Source organism: Ranitomeya imitator, chromosome 3 (assembly GCF_032444005.1).
Source record: "Ranitomeya imitator isolate aRanImi1 chromosome 3, aRanImi1.pri, whole genome shotgun sequence".
Lineage (NCBI taxonomy): Eukaryota > Metazoa > Chordata > Amphibia > Anura > Dendrobatidae > Ranitomeya > Ranitomeya imitator.
In genome coordinates this window covers 501,755,020-501,780,810 of record NC_091284.1, presented here as the reverse complement: position 1 = coordinate 501,780,810, position 25,791 = coordinate 501,755,020, and the positions used below count along the sequence as shown (strand labels likewise).

General features: G+C 43.2%; 1 protein-coding gene across 1 annotated transcript in view; it reads left to right on the top strand.

Moving 5' to 3' along the window:
• Positions 1 to 25,791, top strand: part of DMD (dystrophin) — a 4,179,683-nt gene that overhangs the window by 769,441 nt on the left and 3,384,451 nt on the right. The window contains exon 4 of the mRNA XM_069757653.1: positions 22,398 to 22,475. Within this exon, the coding sequence (XP_069613754.1) occupies positions 22,398 to 22,475 (78 nt within the window). The remainder of the gene's footprint in view (positions 1 to 22,397; positions 22,476 to 25,791) is intronic.

Below are 25,791 nucleotides of genomic sequence, written 5' to 3'. Positions count from 1 at the left end.
TTTGCTAATTTTTATCGTCGCTTCATCTGCAATTTTTCTAGTATTGCCAAACCATTGACCGATTTGACCAAGAAGGGTGCTGATGTGGTCAATTGGTCTTCTGCTGCTGTGGAGGCTTTTCAGGAGTTGAAGCGTCGTTTTTCTTCTGCCCCTGTGTTGTGTCAGCCAGATGTTTCTCTACCGTTCCAGGTCGAGGTTGATACTTCTGAGATTGGAGCAGGGGCTGTTTTGTCGCAGAGAGGTTCTGATTGCTCAGTGATGAAACCATGCGCTTTTTTTTCCAGGAAGTTTTCGCCTGCTGAGCGAAATTATGATGTGGGCAACCGAGAGTTGCTGGCCATGAAGTGGGCATTCGAGGAGTGGCGTCATTGGCTTGAAGGAGCTAAGCTTCGCATGGTGGTATTGACTGATCATAAGAACTTGACTTATCTCGAGTCTGCTAAGCGTTTGAATCCTAGACAGGCTCGTTGGTCGCTGTTTTTTGCCCGTTTTGACTTTGTGATTTCGTACCTTCCGGGCTCTAAAAATGTGAAGGCGGATGCTCTGTCTAGGAGTTTTGTGCCCGACTCTCCGGGTTTGTCTGAGCCGGCGGGTATCCTCAAGGAAGGAGTAATTGTGTCTGCCATCTCCCCTGATTTGCGGCGGGTGCTGCAAAAATTTCAGGCTAATAAACCTGATCGTTGTCCAGCGGAGAAACTGTTTGTCCCTGATAGGTGGACGAATAAAGTTATCTCTGAGGTTCATTGTTCGGTGTTAGCTGGTCATCCTGGAATCTTTGGTACCAGGGAGTTGGTGGCTAGATCCTTTTGGTGGCCATCTCTGTCGCGGGATGTGCGTACTTTTGTGCAGTCCTGTGGGATTTGTGCTCGGGCTAAGCCCTGCTGTTCTCGTGCCAGTGGGTTGCTTTTGCCCTTGCCGGTCCCGAAGAGGCCTTGGACACATATCTCTATGGATTTTATTTCAGATCTTCCCGTTTCTCAAAAGATGTCAGTCATTTGGGTGGTCTGTGATCGCTTTTCTAAGATGGTCCATCTGGTACCCTTGTCTAAATTGCCTTCCTCCTCTGATTTGGTGCCATTGTTCTTCCAGCATGTGGTTCGTTTACATGGCATTCCAGAGAATATCGTTTCTGACAGAGGTTCCCAGTTTGTTTCGAGGTTTTGGCGAGCCTTTTGTGGTAGGATGGGCATTGACTTGTCTTTTTCCTCGGCTTTCCATCCTCAGACTAATGGCCAGACTGAACGAACCAATCAGACCTTGGAAACTTATCTGAGATGCTTTGTTTCTGCCGATCAGGATGACTGGGTGTCCTTTTTGCCTTTGGCTGAGTTCGCCCTTAATAATCGGGCCAGCTCGGCTACCTTGGTTTCGCCATTTTTCTGCAATTCTGGGTTCCATCCTCGTTTCTCTTCAGGACAGGTTGAGTCTTCGGACTGTCCTGGTGTGGACACTGTGGTGGACAGGTTGCAGCAGATTTGGACTCATGTAGTGGACAATTTGACCTTGTCCCAGGAGAAGGCTCAACGTTTCGCTAATCGCAGATGCCGTGTGGGTCCCCGACTTCGTGTTGGGGATCTGGTTTGGTTATCTTCTCGTCATATTCCTATGAAGGTTTCCTCTCCTAAGTTTAAACCTCGTTTCATTGGTCCGTATAGGATTTCTGAGGTTCTTAATCCTGTGTCTTTTCGTCTGACCCTCCCAGATTCTTTTTCCATACATAACGTATTCCATAGGTCATTGTTGCGGAGATACGTGGCACCTATGGTTCCATCTGTTGACCCTCCTGCCCCGGTTTTGGTGGAGGGGGAATTGGAGTATATTGTGGAGAAGATTTTGGATTCTCGTGTTTCAAGACGGAAACTCCAGTATCTGGTTAAATGGAAGGGTTATGCTCAGGAAGATAATTCCTGGGTTTTTGCCTCTGATGTCCATGCTCCCGATCTTGTTCATGCCTTTCATGTGGCTCATCCTGGTCGGCCTGGGGGCTCTGGTGAGGGTTCGGTGACCTCTCCTCAAGGGGGGGTACTGTTGTGAATTCTGTGGCAGAGCTCCCTCCTGTGGTCACAAGTGGTACTTCGGCTGATTCTCTCTGGGAGCTTCCGTTTGTGGAGGAAAGTGGTACTGCGGCTTCTGAGTTTCCTCCCTCAGGTGATCTGGTGAGGTCGTTAGGTGCTTCTCTACTTACCTCCACCTAATGCTTTGATCCTGGCTTCCTGTCAATGTTCCAGTGTTGGACTTGTTTTTCCCTGGATCATTCCTGTGGCCTGCTGCTCTGCATAGCTAAGTTCTTCTTTGCTATTTGTTTGCTATTTTTTCTGTCCAGCTTGTCTAATTGTTTTGCTGGAAGCTCTGGGACGCAAAGGGTGTACCTCCGTGCCGTTAGTTCGGTACGGAGGGTCTTTTTGCCCCCTTTGTGTGGTTTTCTTTAGGGTTTTGTGTAGACCGCAAAGTTATCTTTCCTATCCTCGCTCTGTTAAGAAAGTCGGGCCTCACTTTGCTGAATCTATTTCATCCCTACGTTTGTCTTTTCATCTTTACTCACAGTCATTATATGTGGGGGCTGCCTTTTCCTTTGGGGTATTTCTCTGAGGCAAGATAGGCTTATTTTCTATCTTCAGGCTAGTTAGTTTCTTAGGCTGTGCCGAGTTGCATAGGCAGAGTTAGGCGCAATCCACGGCTGCCTCTAGTGTTATTTGGAGAGGATTAGGGATTGCGGTCTGCAGAGTTCCCACGTCTCAGAGCTCGTTCTATGATTTTGGGTTATTGTCAGATCACTGTATGTGCTCTGACCTCCATGTCCATTGTGATACTGAATTGCCTTTCATAACAGTTTTCAGTCAAGTTGGCAGTCCTATTTGTGACTGGCAGCTGTCTCTGCATGCCACCCAGAGGCAAGATCAACACACACGAGGACATAGTCATACGTCTCTACCTTGAGTAGTTGTATGAAGTCAATCTGCAGTCTTTGAAATGAGTAGAGGGGCTAAGGATTGTGTTTTTGATGTACCTTCACTACACTTCCTGGATTGTGTTGTGCACATGTTAGACATGTCTGTGTGAATCTAGTGGCAACCATTGTGAACCCAGGGGCAACCCATTTCTTATCTAACAGAGCACATATGGCATTCTTGGCAGGCATACCCGCTGTCCCACCTTCTACAGGCCTTCATGTTCCTGAGCTCCAGCATTCGATCAGACCTTTTTCTCTTCCCCGGTGGCTTGCCGAGTCAGAGCCTGTAAGATATTCAAGTCTAACTGGCTACACTCAGTTCTTACCATGATCAGTGGAGGTGCCTCATGGGTTTTAGATTTGCTTTGCCTTCCTTGCTGCTTCTTTGGCTGCTCGGGCCGCCTTATCATTGCCTTGTGCTTCATCGGTAGTGAGCTTTGTGTGTGCCTTTATATTCACTATGGCAACCTCTTTTGGGAGCAGTAATGTCTTCATTAGCTGTTTGATGAGGTGCCGTGTTTAATAGGAGTGCCTGTTGATGTAAGGAAATTCCTCGCCCTCCATATAGGACCATAATCTTGGTCCACTCCAAAACAATATTTGGAGTCAGTGTATATGTTGTATCACTTACCTTCTGCCCCCCGTGCTTCAATGAGTGTCATCCACTTTGCCTCTTGTGCAGACATGTGATGGGGGAGTGGTTTTGCTTTTATTACCTCATGCTGTGTGACTACTGCATACCCAGTGTAGAACCCGCTGTCCTCACTGACTTGCCTCAAACCATCTACAAAAAGCTCAACATCGTGATTATTAGTGAAAGATACATCAGAAATGTGTGAGAATCCTGCAGATTCTTGAGCTGTAAGAGGTATACAGTCATGTTCATGGTATGCATCAAATAGTTCACCCTCTGTCAAGTTTTGCAAAAACAGTGGTTTTCCTTATCTCTCTCTTCCTTCTCCCCCCTGTTGAATCCACCATCAATTGGAATTAGAGTATCTGCATGCAAAGCCATGCATCATTTAAGGTTTCATTGGGAGGCATTAAAAGTGCACATTGAAGTTTGTGGTGTCTAGCTGCAGAAATGTGTAGATCACACAGAGTATAGATGGTTACTGGATAGTCCAGTACAACTGCTGATGCTTTGTCTAGTAGAAGTAAGACAGCTGTTACTACTCAAACACATGATGGGGCTTCTCTGGCAACAAGATCCAACCAGGCTGAGTAATATGCGACAGACCTGTTCTTTTGGCCATGTTTTTGGGCTCGGACCACTGTAGCATGTCCTTGCATTTCTGTACAATAAAGGAGAAAGACTTTTGCGTAGTATGGTGTGCCTAGGGCTGGAGAAGAGATAATTGCCAGTTTGAGTGAATAAAAGCCATCTAGTGCTTTCTGAGTGAGGTAGAAAGGTTGTGTTGATAGACAATCATATAGTGGCTGCATGGAAAGGGATACAGAATGAATCCAAGGCCTACAATATGATACCAGCCCCAGGAAGGTACGTAGTTATTGGACCCCTGTGGGTGGCTTTAGCAGTTCGATTGCCTTTTTCCTATCCTCTGTCAAATGGCATGCTCCCTGTGATATACAGTGTCCCAAAAACACCACTTTTAGCTGACAGTACTGCAAGTTTCCCTGGACGTATAAACTCTTTGGAAGCAAGGTGTTGAAGTAAAGAGATTTTGGCCTTGCAGCACACATCTCTGTTTGGGGCACAAAGGAGTAGGTCATCCACATACTGCACTAGAACAACCTCAGCATCTGTAATAACCCAATCCTGCAAAACAAGATGCAGTGCAGGAGGATACAGAGTTGGGAAATTATGGGCTCCCTGTGGTAACACCATCCACATATACTACTGGCTCCTGAAAGTGAAAGCAAACAGATATTGACAATGTGGATGTAGAGGCACAGAAAAGTAGGCATTTGCCAGGTCAATGCAACTGAAACAAGCTGCTGTTGTTGGGATCTGTGACAGGATGGTGTGTGGATTGGGTACCACTGGTGTGAGTAGATCAGTGACCGCATTTATGACTCTGAGGTCATATAACATTCTATAGTTGACTGGATTCCCTTTCTTGCCCTTTTTCTTTACCGGATATAGAGGAGTGTTTGCTACAGACTTTGAAGGTCTTATGGCCCCAAAAGCAATTAGATCTGTAATATTTTTCCCTATTGCCTCTTCCTGGGTGGCACTCAGTGGATACTGTCTGATTTGAGGGTGCTTAGCCCCTGACTTCAAATGGATCATCATTGGAGGAACTGGCATATATGCAATATCGGTTTTAGATTTTGCCCATAGTGTGTCCGGACCTGTGCCAGTACCTCATCCTCAGGTGGGGAGGTAAAGTCAGATATGTGCAAAGACACCAAAATTTTACACAATGTGGGTACCGGGATCCCAACTGTCAGTTTGACTGTGCCGTCTAGTTTGTGTATGATATGTGCCTGTATTGCTTGGAGTACATCGTAACTTAGCAAATTAACAGGTAATTTCTCACTGATCAATAACCTAGTGAGACATATGTGGTCAAGCAGTCTAAGGAGCAATGGTTTGGTCAATTTACATTCCTGGTTCAACCCCTCAAAACCTTGGGTGTAGAGGGTATCATCTGATATGTCCGATGATCTGACATGCTCCTGGCAGATAACTGTTTTAGCTGCACCGCATCCATGAGGAATAGGATTTTTCTACCATCTGGGAGATGTACTGTGACTACCCCTTGTTGGCTTAGTTGTGAGAGTGCCCTAAGGGGGTAAATGGCTATGGGGTTGCCTGTTTGCTATTGTGAGTTTTGGGTCAGAGTGTTCGTCCTGTTCTGGTTCTCTTTTCTATCTAGTCTGCATTAACGGCTGATGTGCCCCTTCTTCCCACAGTTACACCACTCAATCTGTCGACAATCCCTTCTAGCTGAATTAGTCTTCTGCCCTTTTTGAACATCATTGGAAACATACTGTGTCTGGACAGGCTTCATCTACTGATCTAATTTAACTCATTTTGCCACCCACACCAACTTCTATTGGGCATGTCCTCCAATCAGGTTTAGCTGCCGGAACCTTTTGTCTGAGCTGTGGTCTAAGACCTGCTATAAATACTCAATGGAAAAGTTTTCTTCCCACTTCTCCTATTCCCTCATAGCCTAAATCCGTATGTCTCGGTTTTAGATTCCCTCAAAAATGGTCTACTGTATCCTTGGGACCCTGTACCACATCCAAAAGGGAAATTGTGGATTCCCCGACCCTCGCCTGGCACCATGCATGCAGACCTTTCAAAAAGTGCATATGTGACTCTACAGACCGGGTGTACTGTGTCCCTAACTCAAGAGCTGGATGGAATGATCTCCCCACTCTATTTATTTCCTCCAGAACTGACTCCATACTCGCATCCCCAATTTCACCCTTAAGATGGACTCTAAATCTGCCCATGTGCACGTGTAGGTGTTGTTTAGTCCTACCATCCTCCTGTAAATGGCCATTGGTAAGTCAAATGGGTCTGGGGCGTCTTTGACTAGTGTCATGTGATCTTTTGGTTCCCATTGTTTATAGTGGGAGACAGTAGTCATGGGTGGAGCCTGGAACCTAGGGGTGGATGTCACACCTGCATTGCCGGTTGCATCCATAGTCTGGAAATTAGGAGCATGATAATCCCTGTCTTCTAGTCTGATTAAACTATCTTCCACTTTTATTACCATGGTATGGTATCCAGGCTCATGTGTTCTACTCTGGGTGTGTAGATACAGGATAAAGTCCTGTCTCCATGTGGGGTCTTGGCCTCCCGAAGGCACAACATTGCTCACACCAATCGGGGTTTTGCTGTCCACTCACACACACCTCCATCCTTCTGGGCCTGCCAAAGCAGGGGCCATGAGATGAGGTCTCAGACAGACTTATCCTCTGACTCACAGTGCCTCACTGTTGGTCACCAGAGAGAAATGCAGAGGACCTATCCCAATTTGACCAGCTTTCTACACCGTATCTCTGTCACTCCCCAGAGAACGTATGTAGTTTCCTCTGTGCACATCGTCAGAGACGTCTCTTCACATGAATCCTGGCAAGCCAGTCAGCATGGAAAGATAGTCTTAGTGGCAGACCACAAGAGAACTGTTCCATACCCTCAAGTTTAAATCATACATTCATACTTCAGGCATACACTAGACATGTAACAAAACACATAACAGGGATAGCAGCACAGGAAATTATCCAATCCAATATGCATTTTAAGTATCACTAGGGTGTTCTAAGGTTCTTTGCCAAACAATATGGGCTAGTCGTGTAAAAAGACTTGACTATAGCATACCCGGAATCCGGTCTGCAGATTATGAGACAGATGGAGACACAGAGAGAGTTTGCAAGAAACTAAGGTTCTTACCTTTCACTGGTGATTTGGTCTGTGTGTCCCTTGATCCTCCGTCTGTGATTGCTGGATTTCAAATATTGTAGCCTTTTTTTTTGACCAGCCCACCCAGGAATTCCAAAATGTTAAGTTGGTGTCAAGTACACCGTAAAGTATATTGGATGGATGTCAAATATCTGGATGCTCGAGCAGATGGATTCACACAGAGACATGTTGTGTCTGTACAAGAAGCCAAAAAAATTTATTGCACAGATGCTTCCATTATATACCCTTTAGAATGGGCGTACACATTCTTATTGCGTTTATGCTGTCTGTCATCAAAACTTTTTATAATAAGTAAAAACATCATTATCCATCATGTGGCATTCCATTCTAGGTAAAAGCAAAAAAGCATTGATCATGTGAACTTTAAATGCCCATGCTCTTAATCTGGTCCTAATAAGGCTTGTAAGTCTTTATTAGTATTTATCTGATTATTTCCAGTACCACCACCCATACTAATTACTCTTGGTCAATACAGGACTTGGTATCAACAGCTTGAGTCATGCAGCTTATTTAGGTCATAGTGACCCAGGTAAAAGTAAAATATAAGTCATGTCAGAATCCCCTTTGCATAGAAAGACGAGACCTGTGAGGGTCCTTAATTCCCTATCAGAGATTTACTGCATGCTTAAGGTCTTTGTCCTGCTGCAGAATAAATTTGACATCAATCAGATGACTCACTGAAGGTAATACATGATGGATAAGTATCTTCCTTTATTTATCAGCATTGAACACACCGTTAATCAAGTCACAACTCCAAATTCCATTTGCTGAAAATCAGAACTACAACTACATTTACAAGAAACATCCACCTTGCTTCACTTTTTCCAGGAGACACTGGTTATTGTCCATAAAGAAAGTACAGCTTCCACTCCAGGGTGTTCATTTTCAAAGTGTGTTTATTCCACCATCAAAGGAATGTTGGTCTTCATATTTGAGCAAACAAAAGGCTGGCCTTAAATGGTGTGGTTTACAACAACGAACCAATCACCATACAAGTCAGCCCCTCATATGAAATACTGTACATCAAATACAAATACAGTTTTGTAATAAAAGATAAAATCTCACATAATAACACATACGGATAGCTCAATATACTATATAATCATAAAAAAATTACAAAATAACAATAATAAAACCTTGTTCATAAAGGAAGTATGCAGTGATCATTCAATCCACGGATTGCATCCCATATGTTATAGTTAGAAGTATCCAATCTATATATATATAATTGTCTAAGGGTTTTTCTGTCTGTCTGTCTGTCTGTCTGTCCTGGAAATCCCGCGTCTCTGATTGGTCGAGGTCGCTAATGGTATTTTTTTGAGTTCTGCCCTTGGGATCCCTCTGGTGGTTTCGAGTGGAACGGCTGCTCCGTTAGGTAGCTGTAGCAGCTGCCTTCACTAATCGCCTTGCCTGGGTTTGTTATTTAAACCTGCTCTGGGCTTTTGTCCATGCCTGCTGTCAATGTTCTTGGTTGAATTTGATTCTTCCCTTGGATTTCTCATATGGCCAGTCCTTGTCTGCAAAAGATAAGTTTTGCTTGTTTTGTTTGTCCATTTGTTTGGACTCTATTGCTTTGCATTTTGTCTCTTTTGTCCAGCTTGTCACTATGTCTTATTCAGGCTAGCTGGAAGCTCTGGGAAAGCAGATTTGCCCCTCCACACCGTGAGTCGATGTGGAGTTCATTTTTGTAAACTCTGCGTGGATTTTGTAGTTTTTAATACTGACCCCTCAGTATCCTTTGCTCTCTGTCTATCTAGTTTAGTATTGGCCTCCCTTTGTTGAATTCTAATTTCATTTCTGTGTTCGTCATTTCCCTCTCCTTTCACAGTCAATATTTGTGGGGGGCTGTCTTTCCTTTTGGGGATTTCTCTGAGGCAAGATAGCTTTCCATTTCCTTCTTTAGGGGTAGTTATATCTTAGGCTGTGACGAGGTGTCTAGGGAGTGTCAGGAACATCCCACGGCTATTTCTAGTTGTGTTGTTAGGATTAGGGACTGCGGTCAGTAGAGATACCACCTTCTCAGAGCTAGTTCCATGTTGCGTTTTAGCCACCAGGTCATTTCAGTGTGGCCTCTTAACCACCAGGTCATAACAGACCCCTGACCTCCATTGAGAGGTCTTACCTTGGGCATGCTCAGAAGAGAAAAAGCAAGACTTAGTCCCAGAGACATTTGCTCATCACTGACCAGTACTGGTTCCAATGGCTGAGCCTGAGAAAACAGCAGAAACCATCCGCACAGTATCAGGCCAAGCCAGACGCTGGGACCGACATCTCCGCTGAGCAGACTCCACTGAGGCAGGAGAAGAATGAGAGACCGTAGAGGAGATGGCTCGAGATTCCCCCTGTGCAGAGGCAGTTACTCAACCTCTAATATTACTCCACCTCCTAGGGCCCAACCCTCCTTGGGACTCGCTACGCTCAAAGGCAGCAATGAGCAGCGGAGCTCGAATATCCTCAACAGGCTCCCAGGATGTGTCCTCTGGGCCATAACCCCTCCAGTCCACCAAATAAAACTTTTTCCCACGTATCACCTTGCACTCCAAAATAGCGTTCAACTCGTAATCGTCTGAAGACGAACCCGATGTCCTGGCAAATGACTCGGAAAACCAGGACATTTGTACGGGCTTTAAGAGGGACACATGAAAGGTGTCAGTGATATCTAGGTGTGGAGGAAGGGCCAGATGGTAGACCACAGGGTTAACCTGTTCAAGGACCATGAAAGATCCCAAGTATCGAGGAGCAAACTTTGTTGACTCAACTCGCAACCTGATGTTACGGGAGGAGAGCCACACTAAGTTGCCAGGAGCAAAGGTCAGAGTGGGGCACCGATGTGCATTGGCTGAGGATCTTATTCTCTCTTTGGAGGCACGGATGGCATGCTGAGTGCAGTCCCAAATGTCCCGTGCCTCCACAGCCCAGTCTGCCACCCTGGAGTCAGCGAAAGACACGGGCATAGGCACAGGAAACCACGGATGCTGACCATAATTAAGGGGGAATGGAGTCTGACCAGTGGAGTTGGCTACGGTGTGGTTAAGCGCCAATTCCGCCCAAGGTAGCGAGGATGCCCAGTCATCCTGCCTGGCAGAAATGAAATGTTGCAAATATGTGACCAAGGTCTGATTGGTCCTCTCTACCAATCCATTTGTCTCGGGATGATATGCTGAAGAGAGATTTAATTCAATCCTGAGTAAACGACAAAGCTCTCTCCAGAACCGAGATGCAAACTGGGGACCCCGGTCACTGACAACTTTGTCTGGCTTACCGTGAAGGCGAAACCGGAGCTACGGTTCTCAAGCTCTCAGAAGGAACATATGCCGACGAATGTTCTTCTCCCCAGAGAGAGAATGGAGGGTAAAATGGAACCGGGAGAAGAATAAGGACCATCTCGCTTGGCGAGAATTTAGCCGCTGAACTGTTTGTAGGTACACCAAATTTTTGTGGTCGGTGAAGTGGAAGGGTCTCTGCAGCCTTCTGGGAGAACACATCTGCATAGGACCAATAGCACTTAGGTAGGGAAGTGAGATCTGCGGGTATCTCTGTAGTGGAAACCTGCACGAACTCCTTCACACATCTGCCCTTACAAGATTCGCTCCAACCCAAAATTCTCCCTGAGGACCACTCTATAAGGGGAGAGTGAAAACGTAACCAGGGCATCCCAAGTAGAATCTCATCCATCCCCACGGGAAGGACAAGCAGGGAGATAATCTTCTGATGGGGAGGAGACTTAGATAAAGTGAAAGGGATGGACTGATGTGTAATTTGTGTGGGCAGTGTTGACCCATTTACCACTCGAACAGTCACTGGCCTGGCGAGCATCCCAGAGGTATGGCGTGGCGTTAGGCGAAGGCAGAGGATATAAAATTCCCGTCCGCCCCAAAGTCCACACAAAGCTCGACTGTGAGAGTAAAAGAGCCTAAAATGATTGTCCCTCTAAAGGATAACTTGGAGGAAAATGCTGCTGTGTCTAGTGAACCTCCTCCAATGGTTACTAGACTCGATCGTTTCCTGAACGCTGAGGACATTTATTGGCATAATGTCCTAACTAGGGTTGAGCGACTTTTACTTTTATAGGATCGGGTTGGGTTTCACGAAACCCGACTTTTTCAAAAGTCGGGTCGAGTGAAATCGGCTGATCCTATAGAAAAGTCGGGGTCGGGGTCGGCCGAAACACGAAACCCAATGAAGTGCATTGGGTTTCCAATGGTTCCCAGGGTCTGAAGGAGCGGAAACTCTCCTTCAGGCCCTGGGATCCATATTTAAGTGTAAAATAAAGAATTAAAATAAAAAATATTGCTATACTCACCGTCTGACGCGCCCTGGTACTAACCGGCAGCCTTCCTTCTTTAAAATCAGCGCTTGAAGGGCCTTAGATGACGTCGCGGCTTGTGATTGGTCGCGCGACCAATCACAAGCCGCGATGTCATCGAAGGTCCTTCAAGCGCTGATTCTTAGGAAGGAAGGCTGCCGGGAAGAAGCATGGCGCGTCCGAGGGTGAGTATATACCTAATAGGAATATACTCACCCTCGGACGCACCCTGCTTCATTCCGGCAGCCTTCCTTCCTAAGAATCAGCGCTTGAAGGACCTTTGGTGACGTCGCGGCTTGTGATTGGTCGCGCGAGCGGTCACATGGGCGGTCGCGCGACCAATCACAAGCCGCGACGTCATCTAAGGCCCTTCACGCGCTGATTTTAAAGAAGGAAGGCTGCCGGTTAGTACCAGGGCGCGTCAGAGGGTGAGTATAGCAATATTTTTTATTTTAATTCTTTATTTTACACTTAAATATGGATTCCGATACTGATTTCCGATATTGCAAACATATCGGAACTCGGTATCGGAATTCCGATCCCAGATTCAGAAGATCGCTGACCTCATGGCCGACCCCACACAGGGGTCGGGTCGGGTTTCATGAAACCCGACTTTGCCAAAAGTCGGCGACTTCTGAAAATGGCTGACCCGTTTCGCTCAACCCTAGTCCTAACTGTTTGCAAATATTACAAACCACTGGTACTCGAGTGGCTCGGGACTTAGTTCACGCTCGAGAAACCTCCATGGCCTCATGGGCGTCGGATGCCAGAACAGGAGATATCAGTGAGCTGGCGAAGGTAGGAGCCAACCAGAACCTCTGCCTACACTGGGTCCGCTCTAACCTCCGCTCTTTAAAACGGAGGTCAATGCAGGTAGAGATAGTAATGAGCTCCTCCAGTGTGGCAGGAATCTCCCTGATTACCAAGGCGTTCTTCACTTGGTCTGCCAGTCCTTTCTAGAACACCGGAATAAGGACTTTATCCGGCCACTCCAGCTCTGATGCCAGAGTCCGGAATTGGACAGTGAACTGGCTGACCATGGACAAACCCTGTGTAATTGCCAGCAGTTGGAGCGCCGTATCATGGGTGAGGCGAGGTCCTAAAAAAGACCTGTTTCAAAGTGTCCAGAACATGAGGAGCACTCTGCACCACACGATCATCACGCTCCCACAGCGGTGTAGCCCATTCCAGTGCCCTGCCTGACAAAAGGCATATGATAAATCACAGCTTAGCCCATTCCGTAGGAAAATGTGCAGCCAGAAGCTCAAGATTTATGGTTCACTGGCTCACAAATCCTTGACATAGCTTACTGTCACCAGCAAACTTATCTGTTAGCGGGAGACAGGATAAAGTTGGAGCAGGGGTGGCAGAGGTCAAACTGGCTGCAGCTACACTCGCAGCCTGAACAGCGACTGCGGTAACATCCACAGCTGAGGTTGTGCGCTCAAGAGCCACCAACCTACTATCCAGCTGCTGGATGTACCGCTGTAGACGCTGATCGTCCTCCACTTTCTAGCCAGACCCTGGTGCTAGTATTATGTGAGGACTGGAGGAACGCACCGAGTTAATATGGATGTTATAATTGGTGCGTTCGCTGCCTGGGGTCCACCGTGCTGGAGACAACCTGCTGTTAGAAAATGACGGCACTATATGGCAGTATAAGTGAAATCAGTTACTTCACTGAATCACACAGAAAAGAACACGCTGTGCCCTGTTAGCATTACAGGGGAACACAGCTAACTGCTGAGCTGATGGCAGTCAGTGGTCATGCACACAGAGAAGAACACAAAAGCTCCTCACCGGAGGTGTCGGTATTCTATGGGCTTATTTCAGCTGGGTCCCTGAAAACAATTATAAAGGCGCGACCACAGTTAGCAAGCTCATAACATGAAGTGATACTAGCGCATGACCGTGCAGCCATGCAAACCTTTTATAGCTGCAGCAGCTTCATGTCCTTCCTAGAGGAGCAATGGAAGTTGCTGCAATACCAGAGCAACTTCAGGACCTTCCTAGAAGACAAAAGGGAGCTGCAGCAATACCTGAGCATGTGACCCCAGACCTCCACTGAGAGGTCTTCCTTTGGGCATGCTCAGAAGAGAAAAAGCAGGACTTAGTCCCAGAGACGTCTGCTCGCTGCTGACCAGTACTGGCTACAATGGCTGAGCCTGGAAAAACAGCAGAAACCATTTACACAGTATCAGGCCAAGCCAGACGCTGGGACCGACGTCTCCGCTGAGCAGACTCCACTGCAGTTGGAGAAGAATGAGAGACCGTAGAGGAGATGGCTCGAGATTCCCCCTGTGCAGAGGCAGGAACTCAACCCCTAACATTCATCATATATAAAGGATCTAGAAAAAAGAAAAAACAAATAAAAAATCAAATCCATATGCATATATGTAAAACACATAGATAATGATGATAAGACCACAGAGGAGATTCAAGGCATGGTATCTTGTAGATTATATTCAATATTTAACCTTCTAGGCTGAAGGATTCCCAATTCAAAAATCCATCTCCATTCCTTTCTTTTTAAAATCCTAAGTCTGTCCCCACCTCTCTTCTGTGAGGAACACGGTCTATGACCCTGAATTTCAACTGGTTCACGGATTGCCTGTTCTCAATTAAATGTTTTGGAACAGGAAAATCTGTGAGACCTGTCCAAATTGTGCTCTTATGTTTACTAATGCATGCCCTGATCTCCATAGTAGTCTCCACTACATAATATAACCCACATGAACAAGAAATCACATATATAACAAAATTTGATGAGCAGATATATCTTTTCCTAAGGGAATACTGTTCTCCAGTATGGGGATGAAGGAAAAAAATCTCCTGTAATCACATTACTGCAACAAACACATCCCAAGCAGCGGAAATTCCCAAGCCTGGGGGTGCTAAGTGTGGTTTGTGATGATGTCCCAGAATTGCCAAAATCAGATTTAACCAATTTATCCTTTAAATTTTGGCCTTGACTTTATGAAAGAAGAGGCCAAGTAGCAAATTCCACCTTAGATGGAAGACCTATATATAACAAGGGCTAATGTTTATTCAAAATATCAGCTACCATCCAATAACAGGGCAATATGTTGACAGAAACGGCTTCCTATTCATTGTTTGCTTAGGATATGTACCTACCAATAGATCTTCATGTTTCAATTTTAAAGTTTGAATTTTTATCACATTTCTTCTAGTCTCTCAACCCTCTCCTCACACGACACTATCATTCTTACTCTGATTAGTTGACTCCAAGGGACAGAGATGACTATTTTATGTGGCTGATTACAATCAAAGTGCAGTAAACTAATCCTGTCGGAATGTTTAACAAACAGATCAGATTTTAAATTACCATCATCTTTATACACCAAAATATCCAGAAACTGTAACTTCACTGTAGAATGGGACAATATAAACTGTTACTCTGAAAATAAATTATTAATTTAACTTTAACCCCTTTCGGACATATGATGTACTATCCCGTCGAGGTGGGGGGGGCCCATATGCCCACCGACTGGATAGTACGTCATACGTGATCGGCCGCGCTCACGGGGGGAGCGCTGCCGATCGCGACCGGGTGTCAACTGCATATCGCAGCTGACATCTGGCACTATGTGCCAGGAGCGGTCACGGAGGGGGCTCCCTGTGGTCGCATTGCTGCAAGGGTCTCTTACCTTCCTCCCTACAGCAAGAAACAAGAGCTCACATGACTCTGTGGACTCAAATATGGAAAAATTATAGCTCTCAAAATGTGGTAACGCAAAAAATATTTTTTGCAATAAAAAGCGTCTTTCAGTGTGTGACGGCTGCCAATCATAAAAATCCGCTAAATAACCCGCTATAAAAGTAAATAAAACCCCCCTTCATCACCCTCTTAGCTAGTGAAAAATTTTAAAATTAAAAAAATGTATTTATTTACATTTTCCCGTTAGGGTTAGGGCTAGGGCTAGGGTTAGGGCTAGGGCTAGGGTTATGGTTAGGGCTAGGGTTAGGGCTAGGGTTGGGGTTAGGGCTAGGGTTAGGGTTAGGGTTAGGGCTAGGGTTAGGGTTAGAGCTAGGGTTAGGGTTTGAGTTAGGGCTAGGTTTAGGGTTATTGCTAGGGTTAGGGCTAGGGTTAGGGTTGGGGCTAGGGTTAGGGCTACAGTTAGGGTTGGGGCTAAAGTTAGGGTTAGGGTTTGGATTACATTTACGGTTGGGAATAGGGTTGGGATTAGGGTTAGGGGTGTGTCTGGGTTAGAGGTGTGATTAGGGTTACTGTTGGGATTAGGGTTAGGGGTGTGTTTGGATTAGGGTTTCAGTTATAATTGGGGGGTTTCCACTGTTTAGGCACATCAGGGGCTCTCCAAATGCGACATGGCGTCCGATCTCAATTCCAGCCAATTCCAGCTAAGTCTGCATTCCAAATGACGCTCCTTCCCTTCTGAGCCATCCCATGCGCCCAAACGGTGGTTCTTCCCACATATGGGGTATCAATTTCTATTGTTACCCTCAGGAAAATACAAAACTGGGGGTTAAAAATTAATTTTTGTGGGAAAAAATGTTTGTTCTATTTTTACGGCTCTGCATTATAAACTTCTGTGAAGCCCTTGGTGGGTCAAAGTGCTCACCACACCTCTAGATAAGTTCCTTAGGGGGTCTACTTTCCAAAATGGTGTCACTTGTGGAGGGTTTCTATGTTTAGGCACATCAGTGGCTCTCCAAATGCAACATGGCGTCCCATCTCAATTCCTGTCAATTTTGCATTGAAAAGTCAAACGGCGCTCCTTCCCTTCCGAGCTCTCCCTTGCGCCCAAACAGTGGTTTACACCCACAAATGAGGTATCAGCATACTCAGGACAAATTGTACAACAACTTTTGGGGTCCAATTTCTTCTCTTACCCTTGGGAAAATAAAAAATTGGGGGCAAAAAGATAATTTTTGTGAAAAAATATGATTTTTTTTTACGGTTCTGCATTATAAACTTCTGTGAAGCACTTGGTGGGTCATAGTGCTCACCACACCTCTAGATAAGTTCTTTAGGGGGTCTACTTTCCAAAATGGTGTCACTTGTGGGGGTTTCAATGCTTAGGCACATCAGTGGCTCTCCAAACGCAATATGGCGTCCCATCTCAATTCCTGTCAATTTTGCATTGAAAAGTCAAATGGCACTCCTTCGCTTCCGAGCTCTGTTATGCGCCCAAACAGTGGTTTACCCCCACATATGGGGTATTGGCGTACTCAAGACAAATTGTCCAACAATGTTTGGGGTGCATTTTCTCCTGTTACCCTTGGTAAAATAAAACAAATTGGAGCTGAAGTAAATTTTTTGTGAAAAAAAGTTAAATGTTCATTTTTATTTAAACATTCCAAAAATTCCTGTGAAACACCTGAAGGGTTAATAAACTTTTTAAATGTGGTTTTGAGCGCCTTGAGGGGTGCAGTTTTTAGAATGGTGTCATACTTGGGTATTTTCTATCATATAGACCCCTCAAAATGACTTCAAATGAGATGTGGTCCCTAAAAAAAATGGTGTTGTAAAAATGAGAAATTGCTGGTCAATTTTTAACCCTTATAACTCCCTAACAAAAAAAAATATTGGTTCCAAAATTGTGCTGATGTAAAGTAGACATGTGGGAAATGTTACTTATTAAGTATTTTGTGTGACATATCTCTGTGATTTAATTGCATAAAAATTCAAAGTTGGAAAATTGCAAAATTTACAAAATTTTCACCAAATTTCCGTCTTTTTCACAAATAAATGCAGGTAATTTCAAAGAAATTTTACCAGTATCATGAAGTACAATATGTCACAAGAAAACATTGTCAGAATCACCAGGATCCATTGAAGCGTTCCAGAGTTATAACTTCATAAAGGGACAGTGGTCAGAATTGTAAAAATTGGCACGGTCATTAACGTGCAAACCACCCTTGGGGGTAAAGGGGTTAAAAGGCAAAAGAGTTCATCTAATTCACCTTCCCAAATCATAAAGACATCATCATTGCGACATGGCACCAAAGGATGGAACTGTACACGTACTCGTCCTCAAATGCCACCATGTAGATGATGACATAAGTAGGTGCCATAGTGGACCAACTGGCCGTTCTGAGGTGCTGCAAGTAGTAATTCCTCCCGATGATGAACTTCAGTTGCGCTAGGAGTAGGCGTGCATAACCAGCAGCTATTTCTGAGCCTCATAGTGCTTCATATACATATAAATACATATACAGTGACATGTAAATGTTTGGGCATCCCTAGCCAAAATTACTGTTATACTGAACAGTTAAGCAGTAGTGATGAATGTGCACTAGAATGCTTGGATGCTCGTTACTTGAACAAATCAATTCTAAATGCTAGGATGCTCATTTTGAGTGATGATGAATATAATGGGAGTGAATGTGAAATCAAAGCATTTTTTCCAACAAATCCTACAAGGAGGGGAAGACCCCTGGAAGCAACACTGACTCCCAAAATGCTGCAAGCAAAATAATACATAGATCCTTAAGGGCAACAACTGTAGTGCCCCATTCAAATATTGAAGATTAAAAACACTTTATGTGAAAAGTCAGGACGCATCCAGGCTTTGTTAATTTTTATCAGACTGAGCCTGTCAGTATTTTCTGTTGACAGGCAAAAGTGTCAGTTTGTTATGATCCCTACTGCGGCACCCGTTCAGACAAGATGCTAGGGGCAGGGCAGCATAAAATCTCAAAGGCATAAAGAGACAGCTCATGCCAAATGTCCAGCTTTGAGACCCAAAAGTTGAAGGTCGCAGGGAATTAGGGAGCATGCTGGTTTGGTCTGCCAGGTATTGCTTGACCCTCTTTGAAAATGTTTTTCCTCCTTGCCATAAATACCCTTTCATCAGGGTTTGGATGCTGGGAGGGTGTCATTAAATTGTCCCATGCCTTTGACAGTATACCCCTGTCTCTGCTGTACCTGTATCTCTCTCGTCACTCCTCCTTGGTTGGGCAAGGAATCTTGCCCCCTGCAACTAGCATTGTCTGATGGGAATTTTTTCAACATCCTTTCCACAATGGCCTTCTGGCATAGGACCATTTTAGTAGACCGCTCTGCCTCAGAAAGAAAAGATGCAAGTTCCTCCTGGTAACATAGGTCTAGCAGGGTAAACAACCAGTGCACTTTTTTGGACAAGATGAAAATAATTCAAAGGTCACAGAAAAAGCAATGATACAGAAAGTCTGCCATATGTGCCAAGCTCCTCAGAGCCAACACTTCCCTGTCTATAACATGATGATGACTATCCATCTCCTCCTCCTCCCTCTCTTCCTCCTCATTACCCTCCTCAGCCCATCCACAAAGAGACAAAGCTTGTGGGGATACTAGCCTGTGTTGTGCTAGCAACCAGATCCTGTTTCTCCTCCTTCTCCTAATTGTTGCCCCATTCATAGTGAGGTGAGGGTGGACTGGGTAGTATCTCCCTGTCTCATGTCTTCTTCTATCTCCAGCTGCTCCGCATGCAAAGCTTAATCTTTAATTGTGAGCAGCGACTGTTTAAGTAGGAACAGAAGCAGGATTGTTGCACGGATTTTGGCATCATCACTGCTCGCCATCTTTGTGGAGTCCTCAAAGTCTTGGTGTACAGCACAAATGGCAAGACATCCATGGTCACTCTTCATTTGTTATGTGCTGAGGCTGATATTCAGCAACTGACCTCTGCTGCTCACAAAGACTTGGCAGCATGTGCAGTAACTCTTGCTGACTTGTGGAAATGGGCGGTGACATGGCGTACCCTGACAAGTAGCCTCTGAACAGTAGAACAGTGTACTATTATGCCAGATACTGTGAAATCTTTCTGAAGGTCTTTTGCAGTCAAACAGGAGTTCTGATTTGCCTCTCTAGCGATCCTACGAGCAACTCTTACTGAAATTTTGCTTGTTCTTCCAGACCTTATCTTGGCTTCCATTCATGTTCATGTTAACTGCTTTTTATGAATTACATTTTGAACCAAGGAAAGGGCACCTTGAAAACATTTTACTTTATTCTTACAGCCTTTTCCTGCTTTGTGGTTCTCCACCATTTTCAGAGTGCTAGACAGCTGATTAGAAGAACCAATGGCAGTTTTTTTAGACAAGGTTAGAAGAGGCTGGGTTTTTCTAAAGCTGGGAAATTTGTATTACCTGGCCTTTCCTAATGAAGATAGTGAAAAAGCCATAACCCTAAAAGGGAAATTAAGGTCTGAAACCTTGGTCTAAGTTATCTGAGCATGGAAATCTCCAAAGGTGCCCAAATTTTAGGATCGGTCTATTTTATTTTTATAATTTTTAAAATAAAAAAAAATAACAATATTTTTTGGTGTCTAAAATACGATGGAAATGTGTAGTCTTTATCTTTAGGCCTTTTAGAGATCATTTCATCTTCAACTTGCTAAACTGTTCACAATAACAGTAATTTTGACCAATGGTGCCCAAACTTTTACATGCCACTATATATAACCTTAAAAACGTTTTACATTGTACTTTTATCATAAATCCTAATTGTTAGATATTGAGTAAAAATTGATTAATGACAATTAATTTTCAGAAAAAAATACTAATTCTGTTAGTCATGTCTTTCGCTATAGGAAATATTTCGCTTTGTGAATTAAACAATAATATTGGCCTTGAGTTTTTCATTTTTATAGAAAGTACTTTGAAGTGAAAAAGTTAGCAATGAAAAATATGCAAGATAAAATGACATATGACAAAGTGTTTGTCTGACAGTCTGCCATGGCAACCAAACTACATTTGTTGAATGAACAGAAGATAAAAATTCTGAATTGACTGGCTGGCTAAGATTGCACAAAAATTATTTGTATATTTCTGCATGCAAGGAAGAAAAAACTAAATATTTTGAACAAATTGATTTGCTAGTCGAAATTCATCTTGGGTATTACTTAACTTATTCCCTTTTAAATAATAATATTATAAACTAAATTCACTTCATTGCTTCATTTTGTCTCCTTTTTTTCTCTTCCTGGTACAGTGGCACAAAAAGCTGAATAGTTGAAGGGTTGTCTGATATATAGCTTTACAGCTTTTTCTATATTGATCCCTATTTTTGTAAACCTAACCATTTTTGTACTTTATTTGTTAGAAAATGTCCTACTTTAATTCCTACACAAGTTATCCCGATACGTATTTTTTTTTACTCCACTTCCGATGACGCCTCGTTTGATGGGACTTTCAAATGGAACATCATCAGGAGGATGGGCCAACAGTAACTTCCTTGTAGCTTCTATTACCCCCATGGAAACAGGATGACATTACGTGGCTTCTTTAAATGCCATCCCCTGATAATATCCTTAATCATTGACTGTGATACAGGCAAAGAAAATTGACCAATGCCCCACAACTTCTTTGTGGTGCCAAGCATCTTTTGTCCCTGTTACCCCATTTAATAAAAGATATATTATCAGGTGGCAGTGCTGATAGAAGCAGAGTGAGCTAAAGTAGCGCCACCCTCTGAAGACAATTAATCTAAGGGTGGTGACAGAAGCTTTGGAGCTGTGCTATTGTCACTCACCCTGTTTCTATCACCACCCCTTGATGACATCTCATTTCAGTGAAAGTGATGGCAGAGACAGAAGCTGCTGGGCACCTGGCACAGAAGTGTGGCAGTGGTGAAATAAACTTCTGTGGTGCAATGGTCACTTCTTTCTGCCTCCATTACCAAGATTTATGTAGGTGTAACCTTTAATATTCCCAGTTGTAACCAGAACTGGACATTTTTGTCATTAGAATGGAGCAGCAGTATACATGTTCGACCAAAGCCCAATTTATTACCATTGGGATTACTTAATACAGTGCTTCAGCTACCTCATAGAGAACAATGAAGTAATGGACAAGCCTGCTCACTGCACCTCTGTTCCTTTGGAGCTAAAAGTGCTATCTTCCTGTGATTTAAAAGTTTGCACCTATCCAGAATATAAGTGATAACTCTTTTCCAACCTGACAACCCCAAGAACATTGCAGAACTTAACGAAACACATTTTTACATTGAACAGTTATGTAGCCACATCTATGTCAGATCCTTATCGATTTAACATTAACCACACCCCGACTTAGTTATTTCAAACAGGTCAATACAGACAATATGCTTACCCCTGAATAACTTGTAGATAATTAGTCTAGCCTTGTCCTCATTTTCTGAAGCCATGCTTCTTGATGGTCCGGCCTTTTTTAATAAAGACCCTGTTCTCTAGAGCCTTATTTCTCAATGCCCAGACAATGTCCATCAAGGGCCCCATTCCTCTTTATCGAGGCTGGCCTACTACTTTAGATCTCCTGTTGCACAAACTATTTTGGTGACTAATGCAATCAATCAGATACACCACATAAAACAAGTACCCTGACCAAGCTTTGGCCTTCAAGTTCCCACAAAACTAGCATGTTTCACAGACCTAGATTTAGGACCCAGTTCTTTCCTCCTCCAAATTTTAGCTTAGCAATGCTCGCCCTGCTCAATGTTCCACCATGCTAATATGAAGTAATCACTATATTGGGTAACCATCTTATTTTGGGACAACAGTGCCATGCTCAGGGATCAGTTAAATTACTTTTCTTCCAAAGTTTCATCAGGTATTTCCACACAGCTGTCACCTCAGACACCACTTGAAATAAAAACAAATTTAAAGCTAAAATACATTTTTGTTGAGTTTTTGTTGAGTTTTATATTATAGAAATAATTGATTAAAGCTAAAAATTACTTCTCATGTTGTGCATAGTATACTAATGCAAATTATATATAATTTTTTGCTTCCTTGCAGGTAAAAGAAAAAGGCTCCACAAGGGTTCATGCTTTAAACAATGTCAACAAAGCACTTCAAATTTTGCAAAAAAACAAAGTAAGTAATTATTAAGTCTTAAGGAGTTGTTCACAAGATGACAAATGCTACACTTGTTGAAAAGTTTAAGATGTGTATTTGATGTTGTAATGTATTTCTTATTTTTACATATGTCATAGACAAAAGATGTACAGTTTATGGGAAAAAGACCCCTTCATAAAACCTAGACAAATAAAATAAATGTAGAAGTAATTTAGTAATTTAATGTCATTCTAGATAGATTCCTAAATACTTCTAATAGCAAATTATAGTTGTTTCGTAAATGGAGGTAATCACTATGGAATGCCAATAGACTCTGCTTTGTTAAATTGACAGAATGTTAGGACCGGTGCGTGTGCGCATATGCAGTAGGAAGCTTCAATAGTGTGACCTGAAAAAAACAAATCCATTTATAGTCATTCAGAAAGACAGGGTTGATATTAGTGTGAGTAGTAGTGAGGAGTAATGCTTCAAATGCACTTACTCATTGGTATCTATCCTATTAACATTCCAAGCCTTGACAGTGTACTCTCTCATCGGAGAGAATCAGGTCGATTATGCAAATCACACTTTGATCAAACTCTGATCAAACTGTGAACATAGTGTGATCCCATTCTCTCGGATGAGGAAAAGATGGAGAAAAAAAGTCTCCATCTTCTCCATTCTTTCAGTCTGTGTAAATCAGACTATACTCAGATGTCATCTAAGTGCGGTCCGATGGTTTTCACAGACTCATTAACTTGCATGGCCGAGTGTGAAACTAATATCGGACCAAACTCATGCATGCAGCTGACATGTGCACAGCCCCAAAAACTACCATTGATCCGAGTGCAATTTGATGTTTTGTCGGATCCCACTCAGATCCAAAACAAAATATGGCCATGTTAACGAGCCCTTAGAAAGCAGTATCAATTTTTAATTCAACAGTGATTACTACTTACATAGACAAAATGATTGTGATTTGCTAATACAAAATAGTTAATAATTTATTGAGAATTGCATTTTCTTTAGTTATTTTCTATTCATGGAGAAATCCTATAATAATTAATTTTCATATACTGTAGCTAAGATCAGGATTAAATCCTACTGGAAGGACAAAGTGAAAATCTAAATGAAAGGTAATTTAGAAGATACCTGCAAAACCAAATCTTATAGAGATGAACGGACACGTGGAAGTTCGGATTTATCAGGTTCGACGGGACTTTAGTCCAAAGTTCAGTTCAGGTACCAGAACTGTAGGCAAACTTGAACCCGAACCAGAAACCCATAGAAATTAATGGAGTCCCAAACTTTGGAGCTGGAAAATCTCTCTCTCTCCTACTCAGACTCGCGAACTGTAAAATGGACTACCAGGAGAAGTCCTTGTTCGGAATTCAGCACCGGACTACGAAATCCAAACTTTAAAGCTGGAGCTCACTCATTTTTAAAATCTTACTATTGTTGATGTATTTTGTCTAGGGTTAGAAGTTATTCCCATACGTCTACCTGTAGTAATAGGATTTCTGAGTATACTTAACAAAACTGATTTTATAATTGTAGTGACCAGGAAAGCCATTTCTAATGTATGTTATATATCATATGGTAAGTGTGTTCTGTATTCCTTACATGATTACACTTGTGACACCGGCTCCTTGTCTTGCCTTGGGAGGATGTAAACTATTTAAGTTTATGCTGCCCTCTCCTGCCATGTTTTGGTATTACAACTTGTAGTACTACGCTGCCCTCTTCTGACTTAGTTTGGTATTGCAAAGTGTTTTTCTGATTTGAAGATAAGTGCAGTTGGAAGTGGTGCATGCGGGACAAACAGCACTTTTTGGACAGTTTTGGTGGGGAGAGGAGGTAGAAAATTGGGGCTCCTGGATTGGGACAAGCGGGGTGTACAAATAGCACCCTATTCAGAGTGCCCTGCGTCTTACAGCAACAGAGTGCTGAGACAAGAGAAGGAACTGCGCAGCAGATTCCCTGGATACTACGATCTGATTAAGGTCAGTTTGATCCTCCCTCCCCCTTCATGCAGCACAGTTGGTCAAATGAAAAGTTACCACCATCCTCCCAAGTCCGGTACCGAGAAAAGGCTTTCACTGTCACAATTGTAAGAAAAGTTTTATCGGCTACCCATGGCTGTTATATTGAAAAATATGAGGTTTGTTACAAGTCTTCAGTAAAGTTCATCTTTCAGGTTTGCACGAGACCCCAGTGTATGCTTTTTTCATCCGCAGCCTCATCCCTTGCCGGCATCAACATAACTCACAGTCTCATATATCTGTCGTCTCCCCCTTTATAATTGCCACCGAACCTAGAGATTGTTAGAGCCATCGGAGTCACCGTGACAGAACCATCCTCCAAGATATTAGGCCCTGCATCTCACAAGGCGGTGCATCATAATCATGGGGCTAATTGGTTCAGAAGGGTAAATTTTCCCCAAAAGATGTTCTCTATCCAGATTTCAATGCCATATACTATAGGTCCACTAGTTTGTCAGTTACAGCACAAGTAAAAAAGATCGGTCAATACAAAATTTGTACATGTAAACCAGTGATAATGTGTGAATGTAACAAGGCCTATCAATCCATGAAATGTTAATTTCCCATAGGTAAAATGCATTGTAGAATTAAACACCCCAAAACAGCGTCTGCTCCACCACAGTTAAACTAATGGCTCATGTAGATGTCTGTTGATCTCATGCCGCAATGTACGGACTGGCCAATGGCCTCACAACACAAGAGGGACAACCTCATAAAAATATGTAAAGCTGTTATGCTCCGGTCAGGAGATCCACAGCCAGTCTATGCATAATCGGACCAAGTCCAACCAATGTCTGCATAAGCCCTAAGGCTAACTAAGAACACTGAGGCCCTATTTCATCGTTGCCTTTGCAACTGTTTTTTTTTTTGGCTAATCTTGTGTGCTTTGCATCTGTTGCTTTGTTTTTACTAACTTCATTATTTTTATTGCACCTGTTATAAGGTCCATGTAATATGTTCTCACCTGTTTTTTTTTTTAACAACTTTTGGATGGATTTTAGTGATTTCGTAATTTTTTTGGCTGATTTTATTTTAGCAACTTTTTAAAAAGTAAAACAAAGGGCACAATCCTACTCCTTTACCCCTTCAAGTGATTTTATGCATGACATGCAAAAAGTCTAATTTTTTGTGACTTTTTCCTCAAAACGTTGCAAAATTGGTAATTGACAGGAAAGAAGCCCATTTTCTATCTTTTTGTCAAATTCGTGTATTGCGTGTGTCATTTTTGATGATGTCAGCAAATACCATAGGACAAAAAAAAAAAAATGACATAAAATATGCAGATAAGAAATTGGGGCCTAAGAATCTTAGAT